The sequence below is a fragment of the Cygnus olor genome, chromosome Z (genome assembly GCF_009769625.2).
Source record: "Cygnus olor isolate bCygOlo1 chromosome Z, bCygOlo1.pri.v2, whole genome shotgun sequence".
In the NCBI taxonomy this organism is placed as follows: Eukaryota; Metazoa; Chordata; class Aves; order Anseriformes; family Anatidae; genus Cygnus; species Cygnus olor.
This window is the reverse complement of record NC_049198.1, coordinates 5,706,233-5,719,623: the sequence shown is the minus strand read 5'-3', so window position 1 is coordinate 5,719,623 and position 13,391 is coordinate 5,706,233. Positions and strand designations below refer to the sequence as shown.

Sequence of the window (13,391 nt, the reverse complement as noted above, 5' to 3'; positions counted from 1 at the left end):
GAGACTCTGTAAAAGAGATTGTCACAGATAAACTGGAAATTATCAAACAATTTTTGCATCAAGTCTATACTATTTTACCTAGCTCATTATGCAAGAGATCGAGTAGATGGATATGACGGTCTCTACAAGAGCTCACATCCTTTGAAATTTACCATTATGAACATAAAGGAAATGGTTAGATGGCTGCAACTATTTTCTGCAAGTAATGGGAATTTGCTGAGCGATTTTTATATTGTGACCAGTGCTACTTTGCAAAGGGAATGCTGGGATCTTAGTGTCCTTAATTTTATTCAGGGAGATCATGGACTTGCTAGGAGTTCTTGAACAGCACAAATGGCTTTCCAAATTGAGCTCCCATAGCTAGCATTGTTATGCAAGAAATTTGTTTTTCCTGGAAAAAATCTGAACACTCACCACTCCTGTTCCCAAACCTTGCTTTACAGACATCACTTCGTAAAACTGAGAAAATGATGCCTTGATATTTTTATCACTTTACTGAATCTGTGCATCAAATTACATGAACTCATCCAAAATGCTTACTTATGCATCTACCTCTCGTGTTCTGAGGGAGAAGGCATGTCTGCAAAACTTACTTGGCTCTCAAAAAGCAAAATGTTGTTTCTTTTTCTGAAACTGTTTAAGCTCTTGCCAGTTCTATGTACAGAGGTTCTGAATATTAAAAGAAATGTTTGTAGTAACGGTGCTTATGAGATTTTGCCATCTGCAACAGTCCTCAACAATTGCCGTGGAATCAGTTGGAATTCACAAACAGGCATCCACTGTACCTTTGTAAATATTCATGGATCAGGGCATTACCAAGACTGTAATAGGGGAATGTAGATCTTGGTGCTCTATTCTTAATTATACTGCTTTAATTCTTAGAGAAATTGCAAGTACCAAGCAAGATGTGTTGTAGGTGCAATAATTATAATAGTTAAAATATATTGTCAAAGAAAAATCAGTGTAGGGGGTAGCAGTGTCTCCAATTGACTGTTCATGGAGGAGGGTTGGAAGGGGTTTCTAGCTTATTTAAATGCTCATTTTTATGAAACAGTTAAAAATCAGACATTTTAAATAAAAGTTGTTAATTTCCAGTAATCTGCTGTAATTCAGAAGTAAAATAAGGATTCTTTACTGAACTTTGACAGCTTAAATCATGTCTGCTACTGGGTAGGTCTGATACAATAGTGTATGTTATAACTATTGAAATCATATTTGTCATCTTTTCTGTCTCCCCACCACATTCCAGGTGCAGGACAAGTTCCGTTTGGACCTGTCTGACGAAGAAGCTGTCCATTATATGCAGAGTCTAATTGATGAAAGTGTCCATGCCCTCTTTGCAGCTGTGGTGGAACAGATACATAAGTTTGCACAGGTGAGAGAGCTTCTCAGTTGGTTGTCTTACTGAAAACTGAGTAAGGTGAGAGGTCCAGAGGAGTAAGTTCAAGACTTGAGCTCATTGTTAATGATGTTGTAGTTCATACAAGTTAAGTGTTCTTGCTGCCAGGACTGGAGAGCAAGCTTGCAGTGGTACTAGAAAATTATTTTAAACTTCTAGGCAAACATGCCAAGTGGAATGTAACTGGTCATCTTACCAGGGGTAAGAACTGCAAATTGGAAGGGTGGGTTCCATGAGAGGAGGAAAAAAATCTTACATTGAAAGTTGTTATTCAAATTTCGTTTTTGAATTTATAATGCTTCTTCCTTAAAGCTCTCTGGCTAGTTTGTATTTATGAGGGATTTAAGGTATTATGCTATTTGCCTTAAGTATTAGGCTCATGACAAGAAATAAAATTGAAAAATTTCATTCAAAACTGATCAAAATCTGATAAAAACACTTCTCAGTTTCTATGGCTATCTGTTTTGGGCTATCTGTTTTGCTGAAGGTCTTCCAACTAATCTATTGTTTCCTGCAAATAGATTTTTTATTTTGAAGAACTTCATTACAATGCAGGGTAAAAAGTAAAAACATCTTTCTGCATGTGTATTTAACAAGGGTGATCTTTTGCACAGTGTGAGAGAAAAAAGAGTAATTACACGAAAGTATTGCAAAAATTGTTATTCCTTATGGATTACTTCGGTCATAGGATGTAGGATGGTAATTTCATAAGACAAAGTGAAAAAGTCTAGCATCTACCTCAGGTTTTTAAAAATAAACAAGGCCATTACAAAAATTCAAGATTAAAATTAAGTGACTCCAATATGCGCCTAAACCTTTCTTTTAATGACATACTGACAGTCACTTTTCTTAAGACATCTTTTTTACTTCATTGGTTTTAGGTGACTGCCAGTCTGTCCCAGATAATTGTTAATGCATTTGTGAAGCTGTATTAATAAGTCAAAGTTTATGGATTTGATTTAGGTGACCTTTCCTTTCTCCATTCAGATGTATACTTGCTTGACCTTTCTTCAACACTTACAATTGCTTTTAAAATTGCAAGACAGATTTGTTCAGAATAGGTAAAGTAACTAAGAATTTGAACCCAAGGATTTTAGATCCAAGGAAGGGTGTTTTAAGTAACAAGCTGTTTTTCATGAGGTTGTGAACTCTCTCTATGTGGTGCTGTAGAGTTTGACACCTGTGTCCTTTTAGCTATCCTTTTTCTCTCCTGGGATCACATGAAATTGCACATTAAAATGTGAACAAAAATGTGTTATTTTAAATGCTTAAGGCATTTTTAACCTCATGAACTGTAGGATTCTGCTAGTTTTGGAGTTCTAATTACTGCCTTCATTCATATTCTGTAAATAGCTACAGTTGCAGGCTTCCCCCTGCAAGAACATTGGGTAGTATCAGCGTGAGGAGGACACAAAAATAAGTCACAAATGAATTGGCAGTTGACATGTATTAAGATTCTGAAACGTGTTCGTGTATTAAAAAAAAAATAATAACAAAAATCCATCAAAATTAAATGTAATAAGTCTATTATCTTTATACTACAAGTGAGGTAGGACACTTTGTAGTGATATTTAGTATTTCATTAGTCAAAATCATTACCTTTTTTCTGAGACTGTCTTTGTTAGAGGAATTTGCTGCTGAAGTCTTCAGAGTCTTTAAATTGTTGAACAAATGAACAATTAATGCATAATTGAATTTGTAGTAAAGCGGTCATCTTACACAATGGCCAATTGAAGCTTTCAATTTGTTCCTGTATAATGCTGCACTGAATTACCAATGGCCTTGCTCTAAATAGTAAGAAAAACTGTCTCAAAAAAAAACAAAAAAAAAACTATGCGGGTATAATGATGCCTGCTTAAATAGCAGATTTGGACCTAAAGCCACACAATTTTTCATTTGAAATGCTCTTAAGCATGTTTTTCTTTAAATTTATCAATAGATATTTATTATCCTGCTTCCTTCAGAATAGGTCTACAGGGAATCTGTGATATCTACTGCGATAGTTAAGCACTTTTTAATAAGGTTGGTTATTGTAGTGACCATTGTGTGAGCATTCCGTGTCACTCTCTGTGAAAGTGGAGCTCTTCAGTAAAGCACTCTTAGATATTTTGGCATCGACTTAGTCCTGTTCTTTCATAACAATATTATAAATCGTGTTCAATTCAAAGCTCTGTTATGAAGCCTTTAGTTTCTAATGTATCTCTAATTTATTGTCATACTAGATATTTTACAGGCCCTTTTATGTGCTATTTATTTGTTTCCTTCTTAATGGTTATCAACAAACTTGTCTCAAAAGTAAATAAACTTAACATTTAGAACAAGTTAATGGCATGGTATAATACTGCTCAACTGCTCAAGATGAGAAAAAGTGCACAGTAATTTCACTTGATACTAATGAAGACTGGATAGCCACTTCTCCCAGGAGAGTCATTTTCATTTTAGCATTATTTATTTCTGCCAAGAAGGGAAACAGTCTCAAATTGAAGTGACTAACTTCACATTTTTTCCTTGTAAATATACAGCTTAAGGCATTTGCTTTGTTAATCAGTGACTTTTAAAGAGTGAAAACTTGGGAGATGAGGGGTGTCCCACCTAAAATATAGTATTGCAATTGAGGTTGTACTAATAGGCAGTTGCTCTTTAAGGAGCAAACTCAATTTAAACTGTAAACGCAAAAAGGTTTTAGGATATTCGGAAGCTGTGGTCCAATGCTGCTGTGGTTCCTTTCACTCATAGCAAGGCTTCTGTTTTTCTCCTTTTGGAGAAGCTTGTCTTGCATGCTGAAAATAAAACAGGTGGAAAATCTACTACCAGGACTGTGTATATTGGATGAAACTGTGTCCAGTGTCAGACAGTGTTGGTTTCCAAATGGTCTTGTCTCCTGAAGGGTTATGTTCAATGGTTTTTAAACCCAGTTCAATTTACACATAACTTTTGGTCTGTGAGAATAAGCCATGTTGAATAAATTCCGTTCTGTTTTTTCTTCCCTTGTAGTATTGGAGAAAATAAGCCCTTTGCTTTCCTGTGATGGAAACAAGCCTCAGCAAATGCTCAAGAAAGAGACTTTCTCAAGCCCTTGTGGACTTCATTAAACAGTTTTGGAAGGCAAAAGCTGCCGATCTGGTAGCATGGAGAACCGAGAGCTCAGGAGGCAGAGAAGCTTTTTGAGTCTCATTTCTTTAAAGGTTTAAAAATAACCATTTTAAAAAAAAAAAAAAAAAAAAAAAAAGGAGAATGTTTATTTATACCATCTTTCAGGCTCAGATATAATGGCATTTCTTTCTAAGAAAAATGTCAGCCTCAAAGGTTGAAGTGAGCAACTTCCTCCCAAGCCAAAGATAACTGGAAGAGGCTGGATTTGATGGTAGATTCTTGTACCTGTTAAAATATTTTATTTACAAATGGAAATCATTGCTATACTGAATATGTGTATGTACAAAGTGCAGCAGTGAGGCTACAGTTCTTCAGTGGAGAAAAACACGAAACCACGTTAATCTCCTCTTCTCCCCTCCCCTCCTACTAACTTTAATCCTTGTGTAAGTTTTAAATATGATTCGTGTGTTCCTTTATTTCTCACCTTGGACAATGTCATCGTTTAGAAAGGACAATCATTTCTTCCCGGCTTACAAAAATGTTTTTAAGTGCTGATAAGTTCATCGGCTGTACACAGTCAATTAATCATCACTAACAGGCTCAGCAACCAGGATGCACAGTGAGGCGTTCAGTATTTCACACTTTAAATACAAATGTTTTCTGTACAGCAATTATATATTCATGACTAATAAACTCTTTGTTGTTGCAGTCTTGAGGTATTCTGTTTTGTCTTTTTCATCTTACCTGCTGAGACATGGCATGCTGGAGGATTCTGTTCATAACTCTTGGCTTTCTGCAAGGATTTTCACCCCTGAGTTTGTTTGATTCGGGAATAAGGCCACTGATCAAATGACTTCTGTGCCACATGTTAAGTGCATAATGAATCTGTTTTGAATAATCAACAGTGTGATTAGCTCTTCATAAATGTGTGGATCTTTTGAAAGAGTGCACTTACACTCCTTTTTTTGTTTGTCAGGAGGAAAGTCCTCCCAGTTATGAACATAAGAAGGACTGATTTGAATCCGAATCTGCTGTTTGTGAATCAAGTGTTGCTCTTTGCTGCTTCTGCTAGCAAACACAAGAAGTGCTTTGATAGAGGAAAATCCACTAAAGGCTGTAATAGGTCCTTAGTTATTTCAGTATATTACCAAATTTGCTAGTTAAACACAACATAGTTTCAGCACCTCTTCTCCACATAAGGTGCTACTTAGTAGGATCTATATTACTCTTGTTACTTAATGTTTGTGTTAGCTGGCAAAACTGCTGCAGAGGGGGCACTGCAGTACCTACAATCTTTAGCTGACTCCTCTTTGGAGGAGCACTAATTATCATTGTGGGGTGTTTTTGTTTTTTAGTCTTGCTTCATCTGGCAGAAATATGGATTTCTCTACTGCTTTTATTTCCTATTGTTTCATCCTACATGCAGAACTTTTTTGATATTTTTGTAAGGTGTTTCTGAGAGGTTGGGATTTTCAGCTACTTAGAGAACATTGTACCAAAAAAAAACACTTTTTAAAATATTTGTTTTGAAGGGGCATCACACAATTTGCTCACACAATTTGTCGATTTGTGTGATGTAGCCACACTTCATTCATCTCAGCTCTTCACTTTGATCCCCAGTCCTTTGCACTTTATATATTCTTAATTTTTCCTCCAGTTCTTTTGAAGAAAACTTCAGAAGGAGATATTTAGCAGTAGAGAGAACTTGCTCCAGGCTTAGTTCTACGGTATTCACATGGAGTGCAGCAATCAACCCCGAAATCAGGGACAGTTTCCCATTTCTGTCATAGGAGACTTTGTCCTTCTCTGTCTTGTGATGAAGATACTTGGCTATTTACTAGGAGTTTATATTCACAGCACTGAGTAATACAATTTTTTAAATTTTACAATCATGTTTCAGGAAGGTCCATAGTGGTTATACTTCGACGCATGTTGGTGAATTCATTTCCAGTCTGTTAAGCAGTGCAAGATTTCGGGTTCAGGGTGTCAGTTAAACTATTCGCGCTCTGTGACCTGCTACAAAGAAAACTGCAAGTGCAATTCAGAGTAAAAGGTTCTGGGAACCTTCAAGGTGAGAAACATTTGTGATGTATAAAGAAGATTGATGTTTCTAGGTTTTTTTCACAGATGTCCAAAGCAAAGGGGAGAGTGGTTGATGGAGGTGTATTGGTTGGAAAGGGTGAAGAGAAAGTGTATGTTTGCAAGTTGGTTGAGGTGCAGGAGTCCTCACAGCTAGGAGAACGCTGTTCATCAAATTGTTCTTCTACTCTGAGATATGAGTGTGCAGGTGGACTTACCTGTGTCCTGTCACAAGGCTGTAAGTGCTGGGCAGGGCCAGGCATACACAAACAGAGCGGTGTTGAGACCCATGTGAAAGAAAATTACTAGCACCCTAACACAGGTTTTACACGTTACGGCAGTCATTGCGCCTGACTGCAATACCCCACCTGCCAGCCAGCTGGGATCTCAGAATCGTCTGTCCTGTGGTCCATCAATATAGCTGTTGTCCTGCTGCACACAGGCATTGAGCACGTGGAAGAAAATACTCTCTGTCTGTCAAAATGCAAGCTTCAATCCAGTGCTAAAAAATGGTAAGCAGCAACAGCCAAGGTACACTCTGGCATTTGAACCTTCTGGTGTCCCTGGGCTTTGGAATTCTGTAGTGTTGTCGTCTTGAGCTTCACCAGTGAAACTGGGCCATGATTCTCTTATGGTGATTGACACTGATCTGCAGGATGAGAGAATTAACAGGCTGTACTACAGACGGCTTCCTAAAAGGTATTTGAGGGTTGTCAGAGCAGTGTCTAAATGGTACACTTTTAACAACCCCTCTGGACTGGGAATCTGTGCGAAGCCCTGCATAACCTTGAGGATGTGGCTGCTGCAGACCACGTGGATTTAAGACTTGAAGGATGGCATCTGAGAGGGACACGCATACTGAATTTCCTATTTTCCAACTGGTGATTCACTTGCTAGTTGAGAGTTTGATCTCCACTGATCAATGGATTTGTTGAAGTCTGTACTGCACCAGAGATAAAAGCCTCATAGTTATGTGAGCCATGTACTAATGGCAGGCTGTACTCCAAGTGTTGATCTTTGTTGTTCTCCCTGCATAAGAGTAATTATGAAAACATGTAGGCTTGAGGCTGGCTGCACCACTTGACCAGACAGGCCAAGGATGACTCCTTGTTATTAACCCAGAAGACATCATCAACCTGACCATACAGCACTTTTCAAGTATATTTATAAAGTGTTAAATGTAACTTTTATGAACACTACCAATGAATACAGGGTTTTCACTATGTCATCTGGTTTAAAATGAATATAATAACCTGTTCGTATGCTGGACTGTGCGGCAACCTATAAAAACTGTACATTAACTCAGTTATAAACGTTAGCACGTGAATCCAAAATGAGATCTAAGTATGATACGTGAGGCTTAGGAAACACTGATTTCACTGTAAATCACATTATGAATGAAGAATCTATGTTGCAGAAATCAAAAAGGTTGTGTGAGTCAGTGAAAGAGAAACAACTAGTATCTATCCCTTTCTACTTGTCAAATAACCACACATTTTTTCAGTATATTTTCCTAACAATTTAATAAACACCAGCTGAGTGCTAACAAACCGTCCAGGTGTGTCTCTGATCCAAGAAATGACTGTCTTCGGGCTGACTGCTAAAATATATTAGTTGTAGGTAAGTTCATTACTTAAAGTATTATATGATAAACATCAAATATCATTGAAAATTGTTCTTGGAAGTCCACACATCAATATAGTTGTTTTTATTAAATATATTTTAAATCCTGATACCCAAAATAAGTTCTTGATTTCAACTTGATTTTGTAAATTCTAATAGCTCTTAGCATTGTATGCAACATTATTTAAAGCAAAACAAAAGTAGAATTTGGGAGGAATTATCTATTTTATTTTAAATGAAGGGTTATCTTTCAGTACGTTAGTCTGAAACCTTGACTAAGAGGAGTAAAAAATGCTTAGTTTAACAGGTTTTCTATCATGGCTGTATGTAATCTAGTACTGTGAGCACGTTATGTGTCTGTCTCCAATAAATTCTGAATCCCTTGAATAACTACTGCCAATTTTGACTTGAGGGATGCTGCGAGTCTTAAAGGTGAAATCCCTATATGTTTCACAAAGATAGATCATAGAGGAAGGCTCCCAGGGGAATGTCAGACAGCAGTTTCACCCTGAACAAGTATTTGTACATATACATGGAGAGAGTGTGTTTGAATACGCACGAAATTTTACATAGAGTCAGGATGTGAGCTCCGTTATATGTACCAAAGCATGAAGCAGTAGTTGGTAGAAAACCATCCAGCTGAGTCACAGAGTAACCTGTCAAAAATCATCCTGTTAAATCTCTCCAGGAAGCATTACAGAGAAAAAATAAATACAACAGACAGAAAATAGTTTTGCTAAGGAACTGTTTTACCCAACATTTGTATTTTCTATAACTAGGGACAAAAAGTGTTAGAAAGCCGGCTTGTGAGTTCTTTATTTGCCTACTGGCATTCATGCCTTTCGTGGTCTCACCCTCATTTTCTTTTTTCCTGTAATCTCTGGTCTTTCTGTTGGGTTTGAAAGTGAGGGAAGCGAATGAAATAGTTCCTTTTCCTTTTCCCTCCCCTACTTATGCACTGTCATCGTGGTTATTTTCAATTGCCAGAGCAGAAAGCGGTGCAAATTTCTCCTTTTTTTTTTTTTCCTGGGGTGTCTTCAAGCAGTAATTGCAAATATATATTTCATGGGGAGAAGGGAAAAAAAAAAAAAAAAAAAAAAAGGAGGGGCTCTTAGCCTTAATATAAAGGTCATATATTCTTTAGCAGGAGATGTGCGTGTTCCTATAGACAGTTATCTTGCCTTTTTGTGTGCACTTTTGTAAGTCTTTGGGGGAATAATAGCTTTGGAAAGGGGAAGGAGGAGCAGAGAATGTGAATCTTAGCACTGCCTCGTGATGTCTTTGTAGCAAAGAGGAGTGATGTTGCTAAATGGCACTTCTTTTGCAGTCAGCAGAGGTTTTACGTACAAGACCTAGTATCATCAGTGGATGGAAAATACAGCAGTTATTATGAAGTATCTGAAGTGCGTACATCTAAGGAGTCTTAAGGGAGTAATTGAAAACAGATTGCAGGTAGATTGTGTTAAAATAGATTTTTTTAACCCCTCCAGCTGATGTGATGATTCTTTGTAATAGTGAGTCTGCTTAAAGTACAATATTGGTGTCCTCCTATCCTTCCAAGCTTCTGTGATTTAGAAGGGACTCTTCCTTAGGGGAAGAAATTTCTCTTTGGAGAGGAAAATCCCTAATGGTAGTTTTCTCTAGAGTACTGAGCCGTGAAGTAGTTCACCCGCACAGATTCTAACCTGAAACTGCAGGAATGTTCCTTGGAGAGGAGTTCATAGCTCATCTAGTCACGGATGTTAATCAATTAAGCTGGTGTGTGGAATGATCCTTTCAAAGAGGATTAAGCTTTGTGACAGTAAGGTACTTGCATTCCAAAAAAAACCTCTCCACAATTAGAGGTTGTGCAAAACATAGCAAAACCAATTTGAATTCCTTCCCTTCACAGAAGTGTGTTTATCCAAATTTTTTCCCCATCCTTCTCATCAGTGCTGACGGATTGGAAGATGATGATTTTATAGAGTTGTTCAAGGGGAGGATTTACTATTCATAAACTGTGACAGACAATAAGTAAAGTGACAAGGGAGGATTGAGCCAATGTGGGGGTCTCTGGGGAGCTCTGGTATCGGTTCTTCCACAGGCAGGCTGAGCAGTTTTCTCCATTGTGTACCTTCACAGTGATGATGGACAACAGCACCTTTCCTATTTTGATGGGTGTTTAAACATGACTTGGAATATGTAATGGGTAAATCATACAGATACACTTTCCAAACAAACTGCTGCTTCTGTCCTTGATCAATAAAATAGAGATTGTTTTGTGCAGTCCTTTCTTCAATGTCTTCTTTCACTTGGAAACAGACTGTGAAGTTAATTGTAACTAAAGCCTTTTCTCTCCCATGTCTGCTTAATGCGTCATTTCTGGCTGATTAGACAAAGAACCCACATTGTGAAAGAAAAATGTCTTTTTTCTTTTTTTTTTTTTTTAATAGGTATCTTTTCTGGCGCAATCATATATAAGTAGCTTCCTAACTGAGAAGATAGGAAAGAATTAACAAGTCCAAGTGCAAGGTGCAGCACCTGGGTTGGGGCAATCCCAGACATGAGCACAGAGTGGGAGAAGAACTCATTGAGAAAAGCCTTGTGGAGAGAGACTTGTCTGGTGGACAAAAATCTCTACATGAGCCAGCAGTGTGTGCTTGCAGCCCAGAAGGCCAACTGCATCCTGGGCTGCATCAACAGAGGTGTGGCCAGCAGGTGGAGGGAGGGGATTGTGCCCCTCTGCTCTGCCCTTGTGAGGCCTCACTTACTGGTGTGCCCAGGTCAGGGCAATTATCTTTTCCAAGGTCAGGGGCCCCCAGCACGAGAAAGTCGAGGGCCCAGAGGAGGGCTACGAGGATGAGCATCTTTCCTATGAAGAAAGAGAGAGCTCGGGATGTTTAGCCTGCAGAAAAGAAGGCTCCAGGGAGACATTTAAGAACTCAGAACTCAGAGGGTGGTGAGGCACTGGCACAGGCTGCCCAGAGAAGCTGTGGATGCCCCATCCCTGGAAGTGTTCAAAGCCAGGCTGGACGGGGCTTTGAGCAACCTGGTCTGCTGGGAGATGTCCCTGCCCATGGCAGGCAGTTGGAAGTAGATGATTTTCAAGGTCCCTTCCAACCCAAGCCGTTGGATGATTCTATGACAACAGCATGCATGGCAGGAAGCTTTCTATAAAGAAGTGATTCAGCTGAGATTTCTAACCAGATTCTGCCAAGGCAGCATTACACTGGAATTTTATTCAGTTTCTTTTTCCAAGGGAGAGCACAGCAACAATGCAGATTTTAGCACGAAGAATGAGACCTTTTTGGAGAAGAAATATACAGCAGAGAACTATCTACCACAAGAGCAGTACTTGTTAAATAATGAATGAGGAAAAAAGTGTTGTTAAATAATTTGGAGGTGTTTTGTGTGGCTAGTCCACACAATTTACTAAAATCTGTGGGTGGTATCTTTTCAAGGATATTGGGCCATATTGCACTTCTCTTTTCCAAGTTGCAAACAAGATGCCACCAACAAGGTGCTGAGTGGCATCTTAATCTACAAATGAGATGACAGTTCTGGTTTTGCTTCAAATTTGACAGACGCTGCTTTTGAAATGAGAGTCAAGAAACTGTTACAGTTCTGGCTGTGGCTTTCATTGTCCATTGGCCTTGAAGATTTTTCAGTTTATGAACTTCCATTTCCCTCTGAGCTCTGTAAACTTGGTGGTGCAGACCCACTTTTAACTTCTCACACAAAAGTGCCATAGCTTGGGGCTGTAATTACAGATGGATCCAGAAAGTGCTATTATAATCTACCAAGCAGCAGTTCGTTTTGACTGTATTTTGCGTTCAGCCTTGGTTTGTTGGTTTGTGTTCATCCCATAAGTTACAGCTGAAAGATGCCTGAAGAAACGTACTTGCTGGAGCTCATGTTCCTGTCAAACATTGCTTTCCTGGTTCTCTCCGTATTAGAAAGCTGTAGTAAAAAGAGTGAGAATGAGAATGTGGCTTTGCTTTCATTAACTAATATAAAACAAAACAAACAAAAAAAAAAAGTTAACTGAAATACAGCAAAATGTGATGATTGTGTGTTCAGCTTAAGCAAGCAGTAGCCACAAGGCACATTGTCAGGCCCTTTTTATCAGGGTCCACGTTTTATGCATGAACATCATCAGCTTTATGGGTACCTGATCCTGATTTAATATGCAACAACAGATAAATTCTTTTATTCAATAACGAGATATAGCCTGAATGATAGCTTAAAGCTGTACAGTTTTTCTAGCTTAGCACTGCATGGTTTGTAAATGGGTGTGTTCAAGTACAGCTAAGAACTGCGAGTTCTAAGTTTCTCATTTACAGCTAAAGCTTTATAATAAGTGAGCAGTCCAACTCATTTAAGATTTGTAAATCAGCATACCCACAGTTCAGTCTTACACCTCCATTATGTATGTGTACAAAAGGCTTAGCATATGTTTTCCTGCTATTTCATTATTTTATGTAGCACATGTTAAAATCCCTAGTCATGTACCAACTAATGCTCCTCAATAGCAGTTTTAGTTTTGAGCCTTTCAAGACATAGGAACTGTTCAGTTTGCTCAGTTTTTCACATACTGAGCTCTAGTGCCTTGCTGTTGTAGCTTGCCATTTCTCAGCCATGGTGTTAGTACCAGTACAAAGGCAGGAACAGGTACAGTGGTAGGGTTACCAGTTATCCTAATTTTTGTGCCTGCAACATGTTGAACTTGGACCAGAATAACTCTGAAGATGGCAGAAGCACAGTGCAATCACTGAAAGCTGTAGACAAGTATTTGAGCAACATACTGTACTGTAATACAGAAGCATGGAAAAGGAATCTGGGATCAGTGCAGTCAGTGCCATACAGACACAGTTTGGGGGCAGTTAACTAGACAAAAGCTGCTGGATGTATGCATGCTCTAATCCTGTGGGTAAGAGCATCTGCAGGATCCTGGTCAGTTCTTTGCTGCCCTTGGATAACTACTGAATGATCTCTTCCTTCCAGTTTTTCTTGTTAGTCAAGCAGATAAGGATCATCAACCCTAGCTTTATATTGTGATATTTGGTTCATAGATGAGGATTTCTAAATCAGTTTGTTTGAGGTAGATAACAAATTTAGCCAGTATCTCTCCTGGACTCCAGCTATTGCTGCAGAAGAGCATGAGCCAAATATAGTTTCCATGGTATATTTACCAGCCTGCCGTGGAGGTCTTGGCTAC

At 38.5% G+C, this 13,391-nt stretch overlaps 1 protein-coding gene across 1 annotated transcript in view; it reads left to right on the top strand.

The window, feature by feature from the left end:
- The window catches only part of PIK3C3 (phosphatidylinositol 3-kinase catalytic subunit type 3), a 74,707-nt gene extending 69,507 nt beyond the window's left edge, over positions 1 to 5,200 (top strand). The window contains exons 24-25 of the mRNA XM_040540414.1: positions 1,250 to 1,375; positions 4,394 to 5,200. Of these exons, the coding sequence (XP_040396348.1) occupies positions 1,250 to 1,375; positions 4,394 to 4,408 (141 nt within the window). The 3' untranslated portion in view covers positions 4,409 to 5,200. The remainder of the gene's footprint in view (positions 1 to 1,249; positions 1,376 to 4,393) is intronic.
- Positions 5,201 to 13,391: the final 8,191 nt, after the last annotated feature.